The sequence below is a fragment of the Corythoichthys intestinalis genome, chromosome 7 (assembly GCF_030265065.1).
Source record: "Corythoichthys intestinalis isolate RoL2023-P3 chromosome 7, ASM3026506v1, whole genome shotgun sequence".
In the NCBI taxonomy this organism is placed as follows: domain Eukaryota; kingdom Metazoa; phylum Chordata; class Actinopteri; order Syngnathiformes; family Syngnathidae; genus Corythoichthys; species Corythoichthys intestinalis.
Window position 1 is genome coordinate 23,082,604 of NC_080401.1, and position 24,533 is coordinate 23,107,136.

Genomic DNA, 24,533 nt, shown 5'->3' on the forward strand with positions numbered 1-24,533 from the left:
TGAAGTGGAACAAAATTTTTTGGACAATTTAAACTTTTTTAACAAATAAAAAACTGAAAAGTGGGGCGTGCAATATTATTCGGCCCCCCTTGCGTTAATACTTTGTAGCGCCACCTTTTGCTCCAGTTACAGCTGCAAGTCGCTTGGGGTATGTTTCTATCAGTTTTGCACATCAAGAGACTGACATTCTTGCCCATTCTTCCTTGCAAAACAGCTCGAGCTCAGTGAGGTTGGATGGAGAGTGTTTGTGAACAGCAGTCTTCAGCTCTTTCCACAGATTCTCGATTGGATTCAGGTCTGGACTTTGACTTGGCCATTCTAACACCTGGATACGTTTATTTTTGAACCATTCCATTGTAGATTTGGCTTTATGTTTTGGATCATTGTCCTGTTGGAAGATAAATCTCCGTCCCAGTCTCAGGTCTTGTGCAGATACCAACAGGTTTTCTTCCAGAATGTTCCTGTATTTGGCTGCATCCATCTTCCTGTCAATTTTAACCATCTTCCCTGTCCCTGCTGAAGAAAAGCAGGCCCAAACCATGATGCTGCCACCACCATGTTTGACAGTGGGGATGGTGTGTTCAGGGTGATGAGCTGTGTTGCTTTTACGCCAAACATATCGTTTTGCATTGTGGCCAAAAAGTTCAATTTTGGTTTCATCTGACCAGAGCACCTTCTTCCACATGTTTGGTGTGTCTCCCAGGTGGCTTGTGGCAAACTTTAAACGAGACTTTTTATGGATATCTTTGCGAAATGGCTTTCTTCTTGCCACTCTTCCATAAAGGCCAGATTTGTGCAGTGTACGACTGATTGTTGTCCTATGGACAGACTCTCCCACCTCAGCTGTAGATCTCTGCAGTTCACCCAGAGTGATCATGGGCCTCTTGGCTGCATCTCTGATCAGTTTTCTCCTTGTTTGAGAAGAAAGTTTGGAAGGACGGCCAGGTCTTGGTGGATTTGCAGTGGTCTGATGCTCCTTCCATTTCAACATGATGGCTTGCACAGTGCTCCTTGAGATGTTTAAAGCTTGGGAAATCTTTTTGTATCCAAATCCGGCTTTAATCTTCTCCACGACAGTATCTCGGACCTGCCTGGTGTGTTCCTTGGTTTTCATAATGCTCTCTGCACTTTAAACAGAACCCTGAGAATATCACAGACCAGGTGCATTTATACGGAGACTTGATTACACACAGGTGGATTCTATTTATCATCATCGGTCATTTAGGACAACATTGGATCATTCAGAGATCCTCACTGATCTTCTGGAGTGAGTTTGCTGCACTGAAAGTAAAGAGGCCGAATAATATTGCACGCCCCACTTTTCAGTTTTTTATTTGTTAAAAAAGTTTAAATTATCCAATAAATGTTGTTCCACTTCACGATTGTGTCCCACTTGTTGTTGATTCTTGACAATAAAATTAAATTTCATATCTTTATGTTTGAAGCCTGAAATGTGGTGAAAGGTTGCAAGGTTCAAGGGGGCCGAATACTTTTGCAAGGCACTGTATTTATATATATATATATATATATATATATATATATATATGTATGTATATGTGTGTGTGTGTGTGTGTGTGTGTGTGTATATATATACACACATACATATATATGTATATATGTGTATATATATATATATATATATATATATATATATATATATATATATATATATATATATATATATATATAGTGCAGAAGAGTGAATATATACACACACATATACACATATAACCCTATATATAAACCAACAGTGCAGAATAGTGAATATATACATATGTGTGTGTATATATACACTATTCTGCTATATATATATATATATATATATATATATATATATATATATATATATATATATATATATATATATATATATATATATATATATATATATATATATATATATATATATATATATATATATATATATATATATAAAATCGAACACAAAAAGGGTTTGGAGAATATCTCTTTGTGGTTAGGTATTGCACCAATCATCTTATCAAAAGTGTATATACACGCATTCAAGCTTCTCAAACACATATATCTATACACATATTAAAAAGATTGATAGTGAAAAGAAGAAATCAAATATACCATTGAAAAAATAGTCTTCGAAAATACTGACGATAAACTAGTTCTGTTCAATTTTTTCCAGTATGCCACTTGTTTCCGCTTGAACAGGACACGGAACTCCGTCACACAGCCTACTCTTCCGCCATTTGCGCTGTCAGCCTGTCACTCTTTCCAACTCGCCGACTCATCGGAAGAAAAGATCGACAAATGTGGCTCATCCTCTTCCTCGACTTGATGAAATATTGCGTTAGCTTGCGCTAAATTTAGTTTTCGATTCATTCCGCACGTTTCAAAGTCGTTTCAAATGAGACCAACCAGCGGCACATGGGTGATGTATTACAGTGTGATGAGGCTTCAAAGATGATATGCGTTAACGTGTCGCCGCCGACACATTCAGTGTTAAAGGGTGAAACAATGGTGTATTTTTTTTCAACGCAACATCATCTATACGAACTGCTATATTTTCTTATATTATGCTCTAATGTAACCCACTACATGACCATATTAGGCCAAAAATATATAATATTCACAAAAATAATTGAATTCCGTCTTGAAAAATCTACAGAAATAAAACATCATCTTTCCAAAGAGCATGAGTGATATTTATAAAACATATTTGTTACCATAACATTATGGAATGGAATTTTATTGTCATCATCATCGGTATCATTGACAATCATTGACAATTACAAAGATATGATTTGCCCGAAGGAACCGAAGAAGAAGACAAAGGCGGACGGGATGAAGCATATGCTTATCAGTTTCCCGTCCCCCAAAATCCCCCATAAGATTAAAACGATCACATCTCCGGGTGCCAAATAAAAACTGGGAAAGAGGTTAAAATCTGCTTTTTCGAGTAATGTTGACTCAATGTCAAATAGTTTAATTTTTACAGCGCTTTAAAGATGCCACGTTACATCTGATAGGTATACAGTAATGGAGTCATGTGATTATTGTTGCGACAACGCATTGGTAAAATCGAATATATAGACTAAAGAGGAAACAGTAACAACGATAGTGTAGCCCAAAGTAGTGGAGAAAGAGTAGCGTTTCTTCTTACAAATATACTCAATGCAAAAAAAGTTATGACGTGGTAAAACTACTCTTAGAAGTATATTTTTCTCAAAAAGTTACTCAAGTAAACGTAACAGAGTACATTTAACGCGTTAATACCCACCTCTGTTTATAGACAGAAATAACATTTGTACAGATACCGTTTTGCATATGTTTAATAGTTTTATATACACTCACCAGCCACAGTATTAATCAAGTTGCAGCATCTCAAGGGTGGCTTCATAAAGGGTTAATGTTTTGGGCATGCCGCAAATTGCAACTCTTGATAGCACCACCTACACCACCTACTCTACCTCAGGAGAGCTGCTTTCCAGACTGTAAACACATTACAGTGAAGGACTCCATAAACTGTCACCCACTATTGGTAAGTCTTTAAAATGATTATATCTTCATTTCAACTTTCTCACCACTACTGAGTTGCAAGGCAGCCTGTCAAATTACACAAATTTACTCTAGATAATGAACTTTGTTTAAACTTTTAATATGTTTTACAAGCTCAGTATTGTAAACTGTCAAATCAAACAACAAAGCAAAGAGGAGACATGTCCACATGTGACTTAAAATTATAAAGTAAGATTTTCTCTCATAGAATGATGGGGGGTCAGTTGACCAGTGAGCCTTCCACACAGACCTTTCTTCCAGCTGATTATGCAGTTTTTGCTGTCATGCTCCTGGTCTCCATGGCCATAGGATTCTATCAAGCTCTGAAGAAGCAGCCACGGGATGCCAGCACTGATGACTTCTTCACTGGTGGTCGCAATATGTCAGCAGTGCCCATTGGACTCTCCCTCTGTGCCAGCTTTATGTCAGCTGTCCAGGTTTTGGGAGTTCCCTCAGAAGCTTATCGCTATGGATTCAAATTCCTTTACATGTGCCTTGGACAAAGCATCAACTCTCTGATGACTGCTTTTTTGTTCCTGCCGGTTTTCTTTCGACTCGGCATCACAAGCACCAATCAGGTTGTAATTAACTTTCTTTTGCATTTCAGTATAACTCGCATAGAAACAATATGTTAAAAGTCAAAGAGATGCATGATTTAAAGTTTTACTAATTGTTATTTTTATTTATTTGTTATTGTTATTCCTTTCATTTTTCAACTTGTCAGTACTGTAGAGCATTGTAAGAACCAAAGTGATGAAAAATGCATTTTATAAATTTGACAGAAAACCACAAAGAAGCGTATTATGACCAAGTATATAAAATGGAGATCCTAAATTTTGGAACAACAGCCTGTCTTTCTAATGTTGGACTGTGTGGGTGATTCTCAAGAAGTTAACCTAAACTCATATACAGTAGTCATGAAAACCTGAAATAGTTCATTTTTAGTTTAAAGATGGTTATGTCTATTATGTGGCCCAGTCCAGGATTTGTGACCAAGATAGTATTTTGTATGATGTTTTACACTGGTTTTAGAGTCATAAATTCATTACTTTAATGCGTCTATGAAAAGCGGTGTTTTCACCTCAATACATTACCCAGCACCATAAATATTTAATCAATTTCATGAAAAAAGTTACACAAATTAGTTATGATAAGATATAATGGTTTCTTACTTTGTACAAAAAGTACTTAAGGAAAATCAAGTGCCGAAGCATGCAGCGTTCATTCCTCTTGCACTGGTTTCATCATCCCGTCATAATCAGTCTTTTTTTTTTTTAAATAGAGAGGGAGGCAGGCTTGATCTTGCTGGAGAGAAGCTAGCAGCAAATGTTCAGCTCAGAATGCCCTAGCAATGAGCATTGCTAAGGTTGCTCAGCTTGATCAGCTTGCTCTGCTCCTTTATTTGACAAGGGGCAGGAACGAATTAACATACAACACATACACTTTTGATTGGGCAGGTCTACAGAATACTCACTCGTACATTTTTACAGAAGGCAGAGCTACGCTCAGACTTCGATTGATATAATTTGATTCATCAACTCATTGACTTCCAGCCACTCTACAGGTATATCTGTACCACAAAACAAGATCGTTGGGACAGTTTCATGTGACATTAATGTATAAGGTAAAATTAAATCAGAACAATGTAAGTAAAGCATAAATTTAGTTAACAACATGTAGTACAATTTCTAAACATAAACATAAAGTTTATTCTGACCCTGAATGCACCACAAAGAAGGCAAGACAAAATATTTGTTCATTTTGTTAATAGTTTATGTTTTTATATACATACACTAATTTCCAGACTATAGGGCGCACCTGACTCTAAGCCACTACCCATCAAATTTGAAATGAAAATTGCATTTGCCGCGCCGGACTATTAACTGCAGCTGTCCTCTCTGTATTAAGGGATATTTACATCAAAAGACATTACCCAGTACACACTTTATTTGACAGCGGGGTCATAAGACTGTCATAAGACCGTCACAATTATGACATGTCCCTGTCATGAGCATTAATGAATGCTTTTGACAGATGTCATTTAGTGTCATCCGGGAATTTATTGTATTACATTATAATGTATGTATGATGTTAAATGATCCAAGCTGGGCGTAAATGGACATAGTGACTAAATGTAATAATTTAATAAATAAATAAATCAACAAATAAGCCATAGTAAGCCGCAGGATTCAAAATGAGAGAAAAAGCGGCTTATAGTCTGAAAATTACGCTATGCCTATTTCCCCACCATATGAGGGCATTACCATAATGTGTAATATTACATGTTTTAGACATTATTCAATTAGATATATTACTCAATACCGTATTGCATAGCTTTTCTGAGAATCACCCATGTGGGCGTGCCCATTAAAGCAGACCTCCAGCTGTCAGTCATGTACATGCGCCACCCTCCATTGCAGCGCGCATGAAGCGGTCGCCCTCCAAGGCTTTCGCAGGGCCAACTAATCACTTTTCCCCTCCTCCTATGCAGAGTCGCGGCTCGCAACTAGCTTGACGCAGCACAGCTAGCTGGCTGTTTCGCTGTGCGTTATTAGCCTAAATATCATCAACACAAATACTTGAAGAAAGATGTTTAATTAGGTTTTATTGTAATATATTGGCAAAGTTTGACAACAAAGTTAATACTGTATGTATGAGGTAATTGCAATGTCACGAAATTGACGGTGCTTAGTATAGTAGGTAAAGTAAAAGTTTAGCCGAAAGACAAAGATCGATTTACCAGCTGATCTACATTCCTACCCAAACCTATGGTCACGGTTTGTGACTCATGACCCAAAGAACAAGACGCAAGCGGTCAAAATGAATTTCCCTCCTGGGGTGTCCGAGCTTTCCCTTGGATATAGGGTGAGAAGGTCAGTCATTCAGGAGGGGCTTTGATCCTCTGCATCAAGAGAAGACCAATGAGGTGGCAAATGTATATGATTAGAATGCTCCCTGGATGCGCTGGTGAGGTGTTCTGGGCACGTTCGACCGGGAGGAGGTCCCGGAGTCAACCAAGGACACTCTGGAGATACTATGGCTAGGTTCATTCCGCAGGTCTTAATGCCAATCTTTTCGTGTTTTTCCGACTCAAGTGAGGCGTTAACTTGAGGGTCTGGACGGGAAAAGTCGCATAAAATTGGACCATTTCAAATCCGATCTAGGTCACTTTCGTATTTGGTTAAAATTCAATCTGTGCCACATTTTCCCAGAATGTGGCTGAACTGTCAAGTCCCCGAAATGGGAATTCATGCAGCAATTACGTCAGAAAAGAGCGAGAGAGGCAGAGTGCCGATCAATGGATCGATGGAGCTGTACATTAGTGTTAGCGCCTAGCTTGTTTAGGGAAGAGGCGGGCTTGACAACAGTCATAAAAAAAATAAAATGGGGGAGGATAGATAAGCCTAAGGATGCTCAGTTTTCTTTCCGTGCTTGAAATGGGTAATATATCAAGATTGCTTACACGGCCTAGAGTCGGGGCAAACCGTCTGTACAGTATGTGCATGCAGGCTATCAATCCATATAAACTTTGAATATAAGTCTAAACAGGGATTATTTATGTCTTTTATTTGTGCCCTCTTTTTGGAAATCAAAATATGATCATCCTAGAATTACTTTTGTTTTGAGGCTCCTGCGCATGCGGGTCAGTTTGCTCTGTGCATGTCAGACAGCGAAGTAAAGTTTTCTGAATCTGAGTTGAAATTTTTAAATTTGTTGATCTGGACACGAGGGGAGGGGCGGCACAAAGGGGTTTCAGACAAAGACACGCAGATAAAAGTCACATTCATGATGCAACGCAAAAAAAAAAAATGTCGAGCAGGATTCTTTTCAAATGATGAGTTAGGGCAAGATTACATACTGTGTATATATACTATACAGTATATACACAAAGTAGCATATTGCAATACAAATGTCAAAAAATGGTATTCGATTTCTTATAATTACATTGAGTTCATAAAATAGAGTACAACCAATTAAATACAGTAACTACTTAGTAGGAAAACAGACAGTCTCTACCAAGGAGGACAAATTTATTAAGTGTTGGGTGACATGTGACTCCCGCAAAATGACACCCCTTCTCTGCAGACGACCTTAAAAGACACAAAGTCAGCCTTGAAAAATTAACTTTAAAATCACAAAAGTACAGTGAAACTCTTTTCAAGCGAAGTTAATTGAATTGCCATGGTAGACAATTCCTCGTATGCCTTTAATGGCAATGTTGTGTAATTGCATCAGACAGTGGCGGCCAGATCCTCACCCATAGGGGAAGTGGATCTGGGCTATGATGGCATAATCATATTGGAGACTGGAGAGGAATGACTGACAAATTAAATTGAAATAAAATGCGTTGTGGATGACTGCCTAGCATTTCGCGTAACAGTTCTGGTATTTATTCTCCAAGCCAAGTCTAATAAACCTTGGCTCCAGCTTGCATACAATTAAAGGTGGACCCTGCCTTCTTGCCAAAAGTCAGCCGTTATACTGGTCCTTCTAAAAAAATTGGCATATTGTGATAAAGTTCATTATTTTCTGTAATGTAATGATAAACATTTGAATTTCATATATTTTAGATTCATTACACACAGCTGAAGTAGTTCAAGCCTTTTATTATCAAAAAATTAGCATATCACGAAAAGGTACTCTAAAGAAGCTACTAATCTAATCATCTGAATCAACAAATTAACTCAAAATCCCTGCGAAAGATTCCTGAGGCTTTTAAAAACTCCCAGCCTGGTTTATTACTCAAAACCGCAATCATGGGCAAGACTGCCGACCTGACTGCTGTCCAGAAGGCCATCATTGACACCCTCAAGCAAGAGGCTAAGACACAGAAAGAAATTTCTGAGCGAATAGGTTATTCCCAGAGTGCTGTATCAAGGCACTTCAGTGGGAAGGAAAAAGTGTGGCAGGAAATGCTGCACAACCAGAAGAGGTGACCGCACCCTGAGAAAGATTGTGATTCCAGACCTTGGGGGACCCGCAGAAACAGTGGACTGAGTCTGGAGTAGAAACATCCAGAGCCACAGTGCATAGGCGTGTGCTGGAAATGGGCTACTGGTGCCGCATTCCCCAGGTCAAGCCACTTTTGAACCTGAAACAGCGGCAGAAGCGCCTGACCTGGGCTACAGAGAAGCAGCACTGGACTGTTGCTCAGTTGTCCAAAGTACCTTTTTCAGATGAAAGCAAATTTTGCATGTCATTCGGAAAATCAAGGTGCCAGAGTTTGGAGGAAGACTGGGGAGAAGGAAATGCCAAAATGCCTGAAGTCCAGTGTCAAGTGCCCACAGTCAGTGATGGTCTGGGGTGCATGTTCATGCTTCCATCTGCTGAAAAGCTTTATGGAGATAATGATTTCATTTTTCAGCATGACCTGGCACTTGCGCACAGTGCCAAAACCACTGGTAAATGGTTTACTGACCATGGCATTACTGTGCTAAATTGGCCTACCAACTCTCCTGACCTGAACCCCACAGAGAATCTGTGGGATATTGTGAAGAGGAAGATGAGAGACACCAGACCCAACACTGTGGATGGGCTTAAGGCCGCTATCGAAGCATCCTGGGCCTCCATAACACCTCAGCAGTGCCACAGGCTATTGCCTCCATGCCACGCCGCATTGAAGCAGCCATTTCTGCAAAAGGATTCCCGACCAAGTATTGAGTGCATAGCTGATATAAGCAACTGAAGGTTGGCTTTTTTTGTAATAAAAAACACTTTTTTGAATTGGTCGGATGAAATATGCTAATTTTTTTAGATATGGATTTTTGTTATTTCTCGACTTTTTTTTGCCAAAATCATCAATATTAAAACAATAAAAGGCTTGAACTACTTCAGTTGTGTGTAATGAATCTAAAATATATGAAAGTCTAATGTTTATCAGTAAATTACAGAAAATAATGAACTTTATCACAATATGCTAATTTTTTTTAGAAGGACTTAGTAGGCTCCAACACCCACAGTGACCTTCGCAAGGATAAGAGGTCCCAATAATGGATACATAAAAATATTTAGAATGTTCAATTGTCATGCTGACCGGTCAGTCTGGTATCAGAAATATTCATACGTTAATGACATTTTGTCTTGTTTTTAAAGCTACCCCACTAATTTGACCTGTGATTGACAAAATATTGAAAGAATGTTGGTTCAAACATGAGTATGAGGTTAAAAAAAAATTAAGGAATGTGTGTGTGGAGATTTTGGGCCATTTTAGTCATGTTAAGTGTGGCCTGTCTGCCTGTCACAGTATCTGAAGATGAGGTTCGGCCGAGGGATGCAGCTGCTGGGAAGTGTCCAGTTTCTTGTGGCCACAGTAAGATAAGAACACATTTTGTCTTTTTCTTTGCTGTACCACTGTAAAGTTTAAAACCTATGTTTGGCTCTTTTAGCTGACACAAATTTGATCATCATCCTCTGTAAAGTACCAAATATTTATACTATGTTTCCAACACACACAATATAATTTTTCAACAACAAAAAATCTTCAACTTTTGTTGGAATAACTAAATATGTCTCTGTTGATCTAACTACATTTGGGTTGGAACCGGTTTTAAGAAAGGCAATAAAGTTTCAGAGTTCGGGTTGAGTTAAAGTTTCAGTGTGGCTAATTACCATAGTTTTTTTTAATTATGAGGCATGCCTGACTGCAAGCTTCACCCAGCAAAACCACATTTGTTCATACAGTATAAAAGGAGCACTGGAACCTGTCCACATTTGGTTATGGGATGTTTACCACATCACAAGACATGTTGTTCATTAGCCTATAAAAATCCATAAATAAGACGCACTGGACTTTAGGCCAAAGGCTTCAAAGTAAGGGGGGTGAAGGAGCGGTTTAGAGACTGAAAATTACAGTATTCGCATACATAATAAAATTTACTGTAATTTCTCTTTGTTGAAGAAAAAAAAATGCTTGTTAACTCATTATCATGAAAGTAATCAAAACATTTTTTTCTTCAAGAAAGGTAATGTTGTGAAGATAGCCAGTGGCTGGGCAGTGCCCTGGTACCCATTACTGACAACAACTATAAAAACATCTGTCACTCTCTGTTTCTCTGTCATTTTTCCTCAAGCTGCTATACACGGGTGTGGTCATTTATGCACCAGCATTGATCCTCAACCAAGGTGGGTGAGATAAACTACTCACATGACTCCCAAAATTTTGTTGAATTTAATCTTATAAACTTCATAATAATGTTAAATGACTGGTCAGACATTTGATGTCAGCAGCTTAAAATGAGGTGTCGTTTAAAAGTTAAAAATTTGGACCATACTAATTTAAATTTTACAGTGCCTTTCAAATAGATTTAACTTCTTGATTTTTACCCAATTTACTATGCTATATAACAGCTTTTAATGTTTGAATTAAACACGTATGTACTGTAAATACAGTAAATAGATCTGGATTAAAGACATATTCTAAAGGTTGGGCAATGATTTTTTTTTTTTCGATCACGATCAACAGCATGGAGATTTTTGCGATTGACTACGATTATTGCATTGTCATACAATCAAACAGAGGTGGGTAGTAACATGTTACATTTACTCCAGTACATTTACTTGAGTACCTTTCTGAGAACGATGTACTTCTAAGAGTAGTTTTACCGCACCATAGTTTTTAATTTTACTTACCGGTAAGTAGATTTGTGAAGAACAAATGCTACACTAGAGTCGTTACATTGTTCTTCTTAATTCTAAATATTAGATTTCACTTTATTTTTGCGAGAGATGCCCACAGTGGCTCTACCAGTTTCACCAATGAGACGTCGTAACAATAATCACATTAATTATTTATAGCAGTCAGACGTAAAAATACAGTCGCATGACCAAGCTTTCAGTCAGAATTCCTATGATTACACTGGCCTGTTCATTAACGTGGTGTTTTAAATTAAACTATTTGACATAGTCAACATTATATAAAAGCGCAGATTTCAACTTTTTTCTCAGTTTTTATTTGGCCCCAATAGACCATGGAAAACCGGATATATGATCGATTTAATTTCATGGTGGGAAATACTGTATGTTTAATCCACTACAGGGCACTCATGTTCTTTTTTTTTTCTTAACCTGTCCTGTTCAGCTGCTTTGACGCGGAGAATGGAAATCTGCATGTCCTTATGGTCTGAACAGTTTTACTGTATCACATGGGAGTAGAGGGCACTCCTGTTCATTGGACGGGTGTTGTTTCATTTTTGTAGATGTTCTCTATTATTAATTCAATGATTTTTGTGTATTTTTTTTGGCCCAATATGATATAGGTTATAAAACAGTATAATAATAAGAGTACATATAGATGACTTTGTGTTGAGAAAAAACATACACCAATTTAAAAAAAAAAAAAAAAAAAAACTGACATTATAAGCAGTTACTCATTACTTCAGTTTTCTTTTCATTGAATACTTTTTTTTTTTTTTACTTGTACTTGAATACATTTTGGGGATGACTCATTTTACTTGAGTAATATAAATTGTTTTTTTTTTTCTTTTATCACACACAATTGTTTTAGGTTATTTTATTTACCTGACATTTTGGGCGACAACCTAAGCCTTCATGTGATAAAAGAAAAAAATTAACTAATCTATAAGGGTGGACAAAATAAACTCAATACAACTATTTAGTCATATTAATTTGAAGTACCACTACCCTTACTTGAGCACATTTTTGGGCTACTCTACCCACCTCTGCACACAAAGCAATAATAAATTTAAAACTAGTATATGCAGTACCTGTCCTATTTGTGATTTGGTGTCTCCCCTCCCTTCATCTAGTCCACTATGTAAATGAAGTCATAAAGAGCTTGTAACACGAGTAGCCCACTCAGGGTGAGCCTAAAAGAACACTTAATTTTTTCTTTAGTTGTTCTGTTGATGCGTGATTAGAATAAATTGCTATGTAAATTAATTTGTTTGTTCACCTAGTTAACATGCCCAGCCTTAATATATGCATTGTATATACTTTTGAATAGTCTTTTCATCTTAGTAAATAAAATCACTTTAAAAATGCATTTCATGTTTACATGGGTTATCTCTGTCTGACGTTTACATTACAAAAATTTAAGAAAAAATTATGGCAACAAGTTCTTTTTCATGGCGCTGTATTTACAGTAAATTGGATTTGTAACCTCACCAACCTACCACACTAACTGCATGGCGAGCTTTCCCTGTCTCCAAAATGCATGCATTAAAGTTTCCGTGTGCCCATCTAGTTGCATACACACCCATTCAATGTTTTTTCCATTCGCAATGTTAGGCCCCAAAGCAATTTCCTTGGTACATCTTGGAAGCTCGCACATGCATTTTTGTCAAACTCAAAAAGTATCTTTTTACTTTTAGCTAAAAGTATCTGCTGTCTTTAGCCACTTGTCCATAAACTCCAGATTTTTGAGGTGCACGGTTTATTTTGGTCCAATGGACATGGCATGGTGGTAAAGTGGTTAGCACGTCTGCCTCACAGTTCTGAAATCAAGGGTTCAATCCCATTCTTCGGCTTTTCTGTTTGGGGTTCTCATGTTCTCCCTATGCCTGTGTGGCTTTTCTCTGCGTTCTCCGCCTTCCTCCCACATCCCCAAAACATTCAGATATGCTGATTGACTACTCTAAATTCTCCAATGGTGTAATTGTGAGTGTGAATGCTACTTTGTCTTTACAGTATGTGTCCTATGATTGGCTGGCAACCAGATCAGAGTGTACCCCGCCTCATGCACATACTGTAGTTAGCTGGGATAGGCTACAGCACCCTCGCGACCCTTGTGAGGATAAGCGATACAGAAGATGAATGAGAGGTTAGACACTCCTTCCTCATCTTAAGCTCCTCTGGTGTAACTTTTGATCTCTGTGCTGCTGCTGATTATATTATAGTCCGCTTGCCTGTGTTTTAGTGGGTACCCTTCTCTCTCCCTCTCTCTCTCTTCATTTTATAATGACAAATTTAATAATGCTCCTGTGGATTAACCTCCCACAACCCCCCCAAGACATCCCTGGCTTGTTCTTCTCAACAACTTGGTCCCTGACTTGTTCAGAGAATTCCGTGGTCTTCATTGTTGTGTTTTTTTAGCTCTTGATTATTTTGTCCTGCAGTCTCTAGGGCCTTTCAAATAAGGTAAAGTATGTATTGTATATAATGAATGGTCAACGAACATTTCGAATGCACACATGTGGACTTCATTTTACTAAATAAGTGATTTTTAAAGGTAATTATTTTCTTTAGAGCTTTGCAGTTATAATATTTCTTCTTTTCTTAAGGGTAAAAAAAACAACGGTGCGAATACTTGCAAGGTACTGCACCAATTAGTGACTTGCACTTAAAGTTCCTCTCTCTCTTTTTGTATTGTCCTCACAGCAACTGGACTTAATATATGGATGTCTCTTTTCTCTACTGGAATCATCTGCACTCTGTACACAACTATGGTAAAGCCCCAAAGTATGTTCACTAATGCAGTAACTCCCAACCAGGGTAAAATGTGAAATCAAATTTGTCCTTTTTACTACAAATATAGTACAATATCTTTTAATTCATGCACCAACTTATAGGAACAGATGGCAGGAGGTATATTAAATAAAGCTGTGTATCCACTTTCCATGACATTTTTGTTTGGTGGTGCGCCAAAAGATTTTTTTTTCCAATTTAAAACATGTGCCATGACTCGATAAAGGTTGGGAAACTGCATTAATGTATATTCACTCAATACACATGTCTCAATATACTGTACATCTCTGTGTGACTAAGTGTCTCCTGTATTATTGGTCTGTCATAGGGTGGCATAAAAGCTGTGATCTGGACAGATGTTTTCCAGATTGTTGTCATGTTTTCAGGCTTTGTGGCCATCGTCATCCACGGCACCGTTCTGGTTGGTGGTCCAGCAGCAGTGCTGGAAATTGCCAACAACGGATCAATGCTGAATTTCAATGAGTAAGAGAGAAAAAATATATAATTGGTCAAAAAATACTGTTTTTAAGGAAATACATTTCATTTCTTTAAGATCATCACATATTGCTGCTGCAGAAAGCCATTAAGACAGGCATTAGTTGTTTAACATGATCAGTTTGATTATGAGCCAAGAGCAGCAAAATGTTATTTTATGAAGTAGCACAAGGTCAATTGAATCGTTGTATATCTGGTATTTTATACAGAGCTGTACAACTTTAACAACTTTTTATTTAAAGAAGCTATCTTTGGACGTTTTGTACAGTTTTGACTTTGACCCGCGACAACGTTACACCTTCTGGAGCTTGACTGTTGGGGCTTCACTTTTGTGGCTGTCCATGTACGGAGTAAACCAAGCACAAGTCCAACGTTATGTTTCCTGTAGAACCGAGGGACAGGCCCAGTGGTGGGTCAACCAAATAATATTTTTTCCAATTTCCACCCCTTGCAGATTTCGTCAGCCATGTGTTAGCCAGCAGTGTTCTACATAGCAATGCTGCAAAAAAGGAGACTCAAGTGTTTCAAATGTCTGCGATATCAAACTACTGTATAAGTAAGAATACAGCGATTGTGGCTTTCGTTGCAGGGAATGTCTATCTTATGAAAATTACATGTTCTTTCAAATGTAAAAATATCATTCAGCATCCAATTCAGTATTTCTCACTCTTGAATTATAGTGTTTTATTATCTGAAATATTCCTCTCCACTTCCTCTCCACAGTGTTTTTTTTTTTGTTTTGTTTTTTTAAATACAGAAAAGAATTCAATATCAAACTAGAGATTATGATTTCCTTTCTTTCAGGGCAATATTTATCAACCAAGTAGGTTTGTGCCTAATTGTTGGAAGCGCGGCGGTCTGTGGCATTGTCATGTTCGCCTATTACTTTAAGTGTGATCCATTGAAATCTGGCAGAGTGTCTTCTCCTGATCTTGTAAGTTAAGCACTGGTCATACCATTCAACCTTTTTCCCCGTCATTTTAGATCAACAGACCTGACAATCAAAAACAAACAAAGATACAGTAGAACATAATATATAATTTGTGTTACATTGTTGAAAGTTGTTGACATGTTTCTTTGTAGTGATTACCAGTGCTTCAGTTTGTCAGTGTTGGTAGACTGTATTCAGTGGCAAATGACGTCACGGGTGGGGATCAGTATGTTTATATATGTACAATATATACAGTGTGTATGGAATACATATGCACGTACACATCGGCATATATACTGTATGTAAATACATCGATTCGGGTCTCTAGGGATAGTATGGTGATGACCATGTAGTATGTATCCACCTTCTTCGACGACTTGCTGCTGACAGTTAGACTGGTGGCATAGCAACAGTTAAAATATGATGATAACATTTATTACACTAATGCTTTTTTTTCTCTTTCTTCTTTTTCGTGATGCAGTATATGCCATATTTTGTGCTGGAAATATTCGAGGGCTATACTGGCTTTCCAGGTCTATTCCTGGCTTGCGCATACAGTGGCACTCTGAGGTATTTGAATTTTGGCTTTTAGCTGATATATGTACCCTCAAGTCTTGTACATGGCAAATCGTTTTGAAAAAAAAAAAATCCTTCTGGGATTAGGGGAATGGTTGTCAGCTAGTGTCTTATATGTATGATTGCCAAATCATTCCCCCTACTGAATTGAAATGAACTTACAGTATCTCGCATTTGCTTAGAATTTCTTTGGTCAAAAATAGTCATTGAAGAAAGACATCTCTTCACAGCACAGTTTCCACAAGTATTAATGCAATGGCTGCAGTGACGATGGAGGACCTTTTTCAGCCGTACCTGCACCACCTGAGCCAGAAGAAACACATCCTTATTTCCAAAGGACTTAGTAAGCGTATAGTATGAATTCATTTGTTCACCCTTTCATAAATAATTCTCTCGATGTCACAATTGTTTAAAATAATGTTGGTTAGTGGTAATAGGTTCTACAGGAGTGGTGCCCAAGTCCGGTCCTCGAGATAACCAGGATCGTTATCAGGCTCCTGCAGAGCTTGCTGATTAGCTGATCATTTGAATCAAGTGTGTTAAAGAAGGGAGACATGGAAAACAAGCGAGATAGGGGCTCTCGAGGACCAGACTTGGGCACCCCTGTGCTACAGTATACTGGTCGATCCACCACTACTGACACTTCTTTCTTTGTGTTCTTTTTCAAGCCTTCCTCTATGGAGTAGCTTGTATAATCATAGCTGTTCTAGCTTCCCTGCTGGATTGGGGAGTTCTTCAGGTAAAGAAAATAACTTTTTTTTCTCAAAGTACATTTTTGACAGAGTCAAGAGATCTATGGCTGTGTTCAGGATCCGCACAGTTGGAGTCTGCCTTTGCAGGCCATGTACGTCACAAGACAAAGGCAGGCCCCAATCCATTAAAACTTGAAGGATGCGTCTCCCATGAACTAAAAACTGCTCCTTTTCATCGGCCGATTTAATTTTGGAGGACGCAACTTAGCACACTCCACTAACAGCAGTATCCAAGAATGTTTTTCGTGCTGCTGCCATGGGTGAAACAAATCATCTAAAAGGGCGGATCTACTGGCGACATGACTTTACAAATGTCACCTGTTTTACTTATTTGAACATTTAATGTCATATGAAACCAAAACCCCAATATTTGGTTAACATTTTACTGTTGGTAATTTTCACGTTTTCAAGTTCCGCAAACATTTTAAACATATGAGATTTTCATATGTTTTTCCAAATCCACAAATATTAACCGGGAAATTCACAGTTTTAAGGTTGTATATTTGTGGACCTCAAAACACATAAATATCACAAACATATTTGTGTATCTGAAAAACACGTGTTTATCAGGGATGTACAGTGGGGAGAACAAGTATTTGATACACAGTCAATGGGAAACCCCATTGGCAGTGTAGCAAATACTTGTTCTCCCCACTGTATGTGTATAAATGGATGGATGAATTAATTTTGTGAAAACTCTCACCATATAACGAGGTTATGGCTGATGTGTTGATATACAGTATGGTCTACTGCACCATCCAACCCAAAGGTTGTCAGATCAACCCTCAACTTAATTTTAAAGAGTCATTAGTTGAGGAATGTAATTAGGAATGCGACGTAAAATTTCTTCAATTTACTCAACACATTTCATTCAGTATGACTATTTTTATAGTTCAGAAGCTATACTATACAATTCACAATTCATATCCACGTTAGGGAGAGGGAGGAACAACAATAACAAACAAAAAATAGTAGGCTCATTTTGTTGTGTTTATATTACAAATATATATATCATCCATTTCTATTGAACAAACTAAGTGTTTTTGTGGCAGATTATCCTCAAAACATCTTCTCTTGAGTCTCAAGTTCCATATCTTTACTTTGTAATTCAATTTTGTTTTGTTCTGTTCTCAGGGGTCCTTTACGGTCATGGCTGTTGTCAGTGGTCCATTACTTGGTGTATTCATCTTGGGAATATTTATTCCTGCCTCAAACAAACTGGTAATGTTTTTTGTAGGGATTTTTTGTACACAATAATTACAAACTTTTGGCGTTTATTTCGACATCATTTTACTAGTGAGTTTTCCTCCCTCTTGCTTCAAAAGCTTTATAACGCTTGTGTCAGTGACGGAACAAATGTGAACAGGGCCCGGGTGCGCTAAGCATAAATGGCCCCCCCATGACCGGGCAGAGATATTTTAACACTTAAGCAATATTTCATTATTGCACACATGGCCGAGTCGGGGCAAACTGACGCACCCACGTCATTTCACGCACACACGTCAACACTCATGTGTGTGCGTGTATGCGTTCTATCGGTCCATATAAACTTTGAATATAAGACTAAACGGGGATTATTAACGTCTGTTATTTGTGTCTTCTTTTTGGAAATCAAAATATGATTACTCTGGAATGACATACAGCTAGCATGTGTAATTTGTTTTGATGCCTCTGCGCATGCGGGTCTCTCTGCTGAGCGCATCCCGGACTGCGAATTAGTGCGCATGTGTGATACTTGAAGGGTCTCAATGGACAAAGGCAGTCTGAACGGGCATGCCAAAAAAACAGATATTGCAAAAAATCGGATTTGTGCATTAGGACCTGTAGTATGAAAGTATGAACCTAGTCTTAGGCTACATTCATACTACAGGTCTTAATGCACGATTCCGATTTTTTGTCATATCTGTTTTTTTTGGCGTGCCCGTTCAGACTGCCTTTGTTCATTGAGACTATTCAAGTATTACGCAAGCGCACTAATTCGCAGTCCGACAAGCGCTGAGCAAGATGACCTGCATGCGCAGTAGCATCAAAACAAATGACCACACATGCTGGCTGTCATCCGTCATTCCAGGGATATTATATTTTGCTTTTTAAAAAGAGAACACTAATAACAGACATAAATAATCCCAGTTTAGGCTTATATTCAAAGTATATGGATCGATAGCATGCACGCACTGTCCGTGCATGTCACACACACATACGCGCAGTTTGCCCCGACTCTCGGCCGTGTAAGCAATGTTGAAATATTGCTTATATGGAGCAGACAGAAAACCGATCATTCTCAGGCTTATTCTCAACCCATTTTTATTTTTTTTTTATGACTGTTGTCAAGTCCGACCCTTCCTAAAAAGCCGTGTTCAAGGCAAGCTAGGCGCTAATAACGCACAGCTGCACCGCTAACGTAGCGTCTCTCTCGCTTTTTGATGACGTAATTGCTGCATGAATTCTGATTTGAGAGACTGGACAGTACAGACCGCCGCGACAGTCTGGAAAAATGTGGCCCAGATCGCATTTGAACCACATACGAAAGTGACCCAGATCGGATTTGAAATGGTCCAGTTCTATGCAACTTGTCACGTTCAGACCGTCAAGTTAATGCCTCACTAGAGTTGGAAAAACACGAAAAATCGGATTCGTGCATTAAGACCTGTACTATGAACGTAGCCTTAGAGGCCCGGGGCCGAGACCCCCCTCCCCCCCAAAAAAATGAATAAAAAGGAAAAAGAAGGAGTGACGGACTGAACCGGTTGTTGCATTGTGCTGAGCTTTGATGAAGACAACTCACACTTAAGCATCACACCAGAGGTGAGTAGAGTAGCCAAAAACTTTATTCAAGTAAAAGTAGCATTACTTCAAAATAATATTACTCAAGTAAAAGTAAAAAAGTATCCAGTGAAAAGAATATTCATTTAATGAGTAACATTGTGAGTAACTGTTTATTTATATTTATTTATTTTAAACAATGGTATTTTTTTCTCTCAGCAAAAATCTATCTATATGAACTGTTGTTATAATGATACAGTACAATAGCCCATTACATAACCACATTAAGCCAAAGAAATACAACAACAAAAAATGTTTAAATCATTGAATTCCGTCAAGAGAAAAAAAAAGACAGAGATGAAGCATTATTTGTCCAAAGAGCATGAGTGCCCTCTAGTAGAGAAATTGGTTCCTAGTTTGAATAGTGAATACTATAGTTCCTCCATTCTATTATGAAATTAAAAGGATCATATCGCCGGTTTTCCGCAGTCAATCAGTGCCAAATAAAAACAGAGAGGTTTAAATCTGCGCTTTTGAGTAATGCTGAGAGCAGCACTCTATGTCAAATACTTCATTTTTTACGGTGCGTTAAAGACGCCACGTGCTTGAACACGCTCAACAATACCTGACTGCAGTCGACCCTTCTTAACAGGCTGGCGTGACATGGCACGGCAAGCTTGCATCTGATTATTGTAATGGAGTCATGTGATTATTGTTGCAACATCTCACTGGTGAAATTAGTAGCGCTACTCCTGGCATTAAAGGCATAAAAAAATAATAGTAATAAATCTAATATGTAGAAGAGGAAAAATGTAACGACTCTTCTGTAGCCCAAAAAGGCGGAGTAAGAGTAGTGTTTTTTCTTCACAAATCTACTCATCGAAAAGTAAAAAGTATGGCTTGGTAAAACTACTCTAAGAAGTACATTTTTCTCAAAAAGTTACTCCAGTAAATGTAACAGAGTACATGTAATACGCTACTACCCACCTCTGCATCACACACCTAATTTCTCTTGACACCAAAGCCTTTCAGTGCGACCTAACCCTTTTAAAAATGAGTCGTCATAACTCGTTAACTTTTAGTGAACTGCATGTTTTAAAATTCTTCATTAACATCCCAAAAAAGTGCAAAAATATAATGCAAAAGTCACTTCATTTTTAAATCTTTGATGTGTGGCAGCGTTTCAAACTCAAGAATATTTATGTTTTTCTCCTTCAAAGTTTTTTTCTTTTTTTAAAAATACATGGCATGACATCAGGAGCAGTTAGCGAGAGGTTTGATTGCTTGTTTAAATGTTTCAGGGGGCATTCCTAGGAACTGCAGTGGGTTACTGTGTCTCTCTGTGGCTGGCTGTTGGGTCCACTATTTACCCACCCAGTTTAACGACCATGGGAGTGCTACCTAGTTATGCAGCCGAATGTGAACCTAGAAACATCACGCTGAATGCCACTCAGTATCACCCTTCCATCTCGACAACAATTCACCCTGACAACCCAAGGTTAGTGACACCTGACAAGCAATCATCTCATTGAGTGATAAACTAAATAGTTGTATCAATTCTGGGGACTGACCTTATACCGGGAGACAGCGGGGTTGAGTTACTTTTCCAGCCAGGCTCAACCCGGTTGGCTCTCGGTCTTATAGTAATAGCCATAATTCAGGAGGTAAACAAATGAACTATTATCTTTTCCTACATCTAGTGGCCTACACAACTTCTACTCCATCTCCTATCTCTATTTTGGTGCCGTGGCAACAAGCTCAGTAGTTCTAAGTGGTGTCCTTGTGAGTTATGCTACAGGTAAGCACACACTATAAAGACATTCAGGCAACACACATGTTTATCTAGGACACGTTTCGTATGTCCTTTGGCAAAGTGAAAACAGCACATTGAACCCATATATGCTAAGTTCGGTTGTACAGTATGTGTATTGTGAAATTTTATGCCACATATTTGTGTATTTGAGCAAATTTGTCTCAACGTATAGGACCAATGAAGAGAGGTGCTCTTAAAGAGGGTTTAATATGGTGGGATTTGGGTAAGAAGCCAGCAACCAACCAACCACAGTGTGGAGTAAGTGATGATGTCACATTCTCAAAAGCTCCAAAAGATGATAAATATTGTTGCAAATTGCTTCTGTTTATCAATGCAATATCTGCCACGTGAGCCTATTAGGTTTCATGAATAATAAAAATAAAAGTTTATTTGAAACAGTTACTGTGGCTAAATATGTGCTCAGATTTAATGTATCATTGATTAAATTTGTGAAAATTTAGAATTTTCTCAAATTTGAAAAATCCTATTTAATGAATAACAATGTTTATTTGACATTCATGCTCTCATTGAAAGAAAAAAAAAGTCACCCACCAATTACTCAGTTCCTGAGTAGTTTTGGACCAAATACTTATTTGATCTTATTTTAGTAATTATTTGTACTTCAACTTACTTTAAAGTGCCTGTGACACGAAAAAGCATGTTTATTTCATAATACACGCGGTATTTTATGCCCCTGAATGATATGGGCCGCTTGGATGTGTGTGGAAGCGATCGCTATTTTTATTTAGTTTTTTGAATCCCGCGCCATGAAAATGAGTGACTTCCGGCTTCGGTCTTGCATTGAGGAGGAGGGCGCTGTGACGTGTACGATAGAAGACGTCCTCTTCACGCTACAGTGTACTGTTGTGTATGAGGACGAAGGATTCAGCTGATTTTGCGGATTAATACGTTTATTTTTCGCATCACGCCAGCCAAACGGCTGCAGAAAAATCATTCTGTATGAGGGAGAGGCGTATGCACCTTTTTGGAGTTTCAAAAGGTTCCCATTCACCGTGGATATTTACTGTGGGACCATTGGACTTACGAGGAAGTGAGTAAATATCTTGTTTTGTATTATGTCAAATACGAATACACCGATTACAAAGTAAACACTACAAACTTCCTTTAAATGAAGGACTACTTACGTTTGATCATTGATAGGCATGTAAAAAGCTCTCCTAATGCTAAGTAGCAGCAGCACGTTAGCTGCACAACAAATCCAGCCACCCTCCTCCGGGGAACGAACTGTAAATTGCTCTCCGCCGGGTGGTTTGCCGATCCACTAAAATAATCGACAACCGGGTCGTCATGTCAAATAATCGAGGATAGTTATGTGTGATTTTCCACTTCGAAGACTTTGAAACATCACTCGGTTCGGGTTAGCATGTCGGCTAGCTGTCACGGCTTCTGGTTTGTTTACATTTTCCGAAGCCGGGGAAGGGAAATGACATATGTCCGATTTAGGTGTCATAAAATATCGTTCGGGAGGTGCGACAGTAAAGGTGAAGTCGACATTTTTGACCATTATGGAGTAATTTTGCCATGTCGTCCTGAATAAATGCATTTTTATTATTTCATATTCCATTCAGCACAAGACTGTTATTTGTCATGAACATGCCATTTATTTAGCAATTGGGGAAAATACTTGGATAAAAAGAATATCCTGTAAAAATATTGAAGTAAAGAGACAGAAACAATGACATTTTGCCGCTCTCTTCGTCGCGTTTTCCTCGTTGTGAATAGTTCCCCCTCGACGGGCTGACTGGTCCTTCTCAAGCCATTTATATAGCTATTGGGGAAAATACTTGGATAAAAAGAATATCCTGTAAAAATATTGAAGTAAAGAGACAGAAACAATGACATTTTGCCGCTCTCTTCGTCGCGTTTTCCTCGTTCTGAATAATTCCCCCTCAATGGGCTGAATAGTAAAACCGATAAGCCCAGTCTACCGCTGACGTCATCCACCTGTTGGGGACGCTAAAGCCCTGTAATGGTAGGCGTGGCTAACCGGCAGATTAAAAAACTAATTTCTCGTCATCTGTGCTTTTCTAAATTGTTGTATATAGTCGAATCGTCTCAAAATATGATTCTAATTCACATAATAATGCCATTTAAGACTTTTTTTCTCGTGTCATATGCTCTTTAAAGTACCAATACTCTTCTTTTAATATATATTTTGGCTACTGTCCTCACATTTCCCCATGACTGACACCATTTCCTTATGAGGGAAAATAATATCCAATTTGTGGTTTTAAAAATGCCCTGTTAAATGGTGCCACAAACATATTTATATCAGTTTCTGAACTATCTTTTTCTTTTTCAGGGCAAAATGTGTGCAGAAGAAGAGTGTGCGCCCATGATGGAAATAAACAAGTGTGGTGAAAATGACACACAAGAAATGGAACGTCTCAACACTATTAAAACCATTGTCCCAATGTAAACATCCGCCCAATTTATGTGTTCGCACTTTCTGGTAGACAAGACACTGAAAAATATTTCTCCATTATTGTGTTAATTTGGAACTCCAAATAAATATTTAAAACACTTTGGTTTAATTGACTGGACAGTTTTTGATTAAATACAAAATTCCCCCCTAAAATGTACTTGAATAATATTGTGTGGTGCTACACAGAGAAAAATTTGCAGAACGATTTAAATTGCAAACAGTTGCAATCAGATAACACACTTCAATCAGGGCTCACTCCCGTTTCAACCTATCTTATGCATGGAATGTTCAACATATTTTAAATTTACTTAATGCAGAGGTGTCAAACCGATTTTACAAAGAGCCCAGCGAGTGCAGGTTTTTCTTCCAACCAATGAAACGGACACCTTTCAATTTTTTCCAATCATTTCAAATATTTTCAATACCAATTTGTTCTCTTACAAGTGTAATCAGCTGATTGCAGTCAGGTGTTACTTGCTTTGGCAGAAACTTCATTGGTCAAACTGTCTGTGCTGTTTCAGTTGGAATTAATTTCTTCACCCAGTTGACCCTTTTTAACATTAGTTTGACATCTTTGACGTAGCTTGATGCACTTCCTTGTTGTCAAATTTGTCTGCATACCACATTGCAAGACTTTGAGATGCACTTTTTAGTTAAAAGGAAATAAATGCTAAATAAATGTTAATAAAAGCGAAGTACGCCTGCATACGTTTCCAAAAGACAAAAAGTTGAGGCAAAGGTAGGAGAATACAGTTGGATGACTTCCAGATTCTCAAAGACCCGCATTCGTTCACACTCATTCAGGGG

General features: G+C 38.1%; 1 protein-coding gene across 2 annotated transcripts; it reads left to right on the forward strand.

Annotated features, from left to right (window-relative positions):
* Positions 1-3,452: 3,452 nt before the first annotated feature.
* Positions 3,453-23,771, forward strand: slc5a5 (solute carrier family 5 member 5). Of its 2 annotated transcripts, XM_057841494.1 has the most exons (16): positions 3,453-3,511; positions 3,737-4,106; positions 9,773-9,838; positions 10,599-10,650; positions 13,864-13,931; positions 14,279-14,433; positions 14,714-14,854; positions 15,250-15,379; positions 15,858-15,946; positions 16,183-16,295; positions 16,621-16,691; positions 17,839-17,925; positions 20,769-20,965; positions 21,168-21,265; positions 21,453-21,538; positions 23,604-23,771. In XM_057841494.1, exons 2-16 carry the CDS (start codon positions 3,738-3,740, stop codon positions 23,718-23,720), a joined length of 1,839 nt encoding a protein of 612 aa, XP_057697477.1. In that variant the 5' UTR covers positions 3,453-3,511; position 3,737; the 3' UTR covers positions 23,721-23,771. The 2 variants fall into 2 exon arrangements, with proteins under 2 accessions (XP_057697477.1, XP_057697478.1); XM_057841495.1 differs by lacking the exon at positions 3,453-3,511 and having other exon boundaries at positions 3,699-4,106.
* The last annotated feature ends 762 nt before the right edge of the window (positions 23,772-24,533 follow it).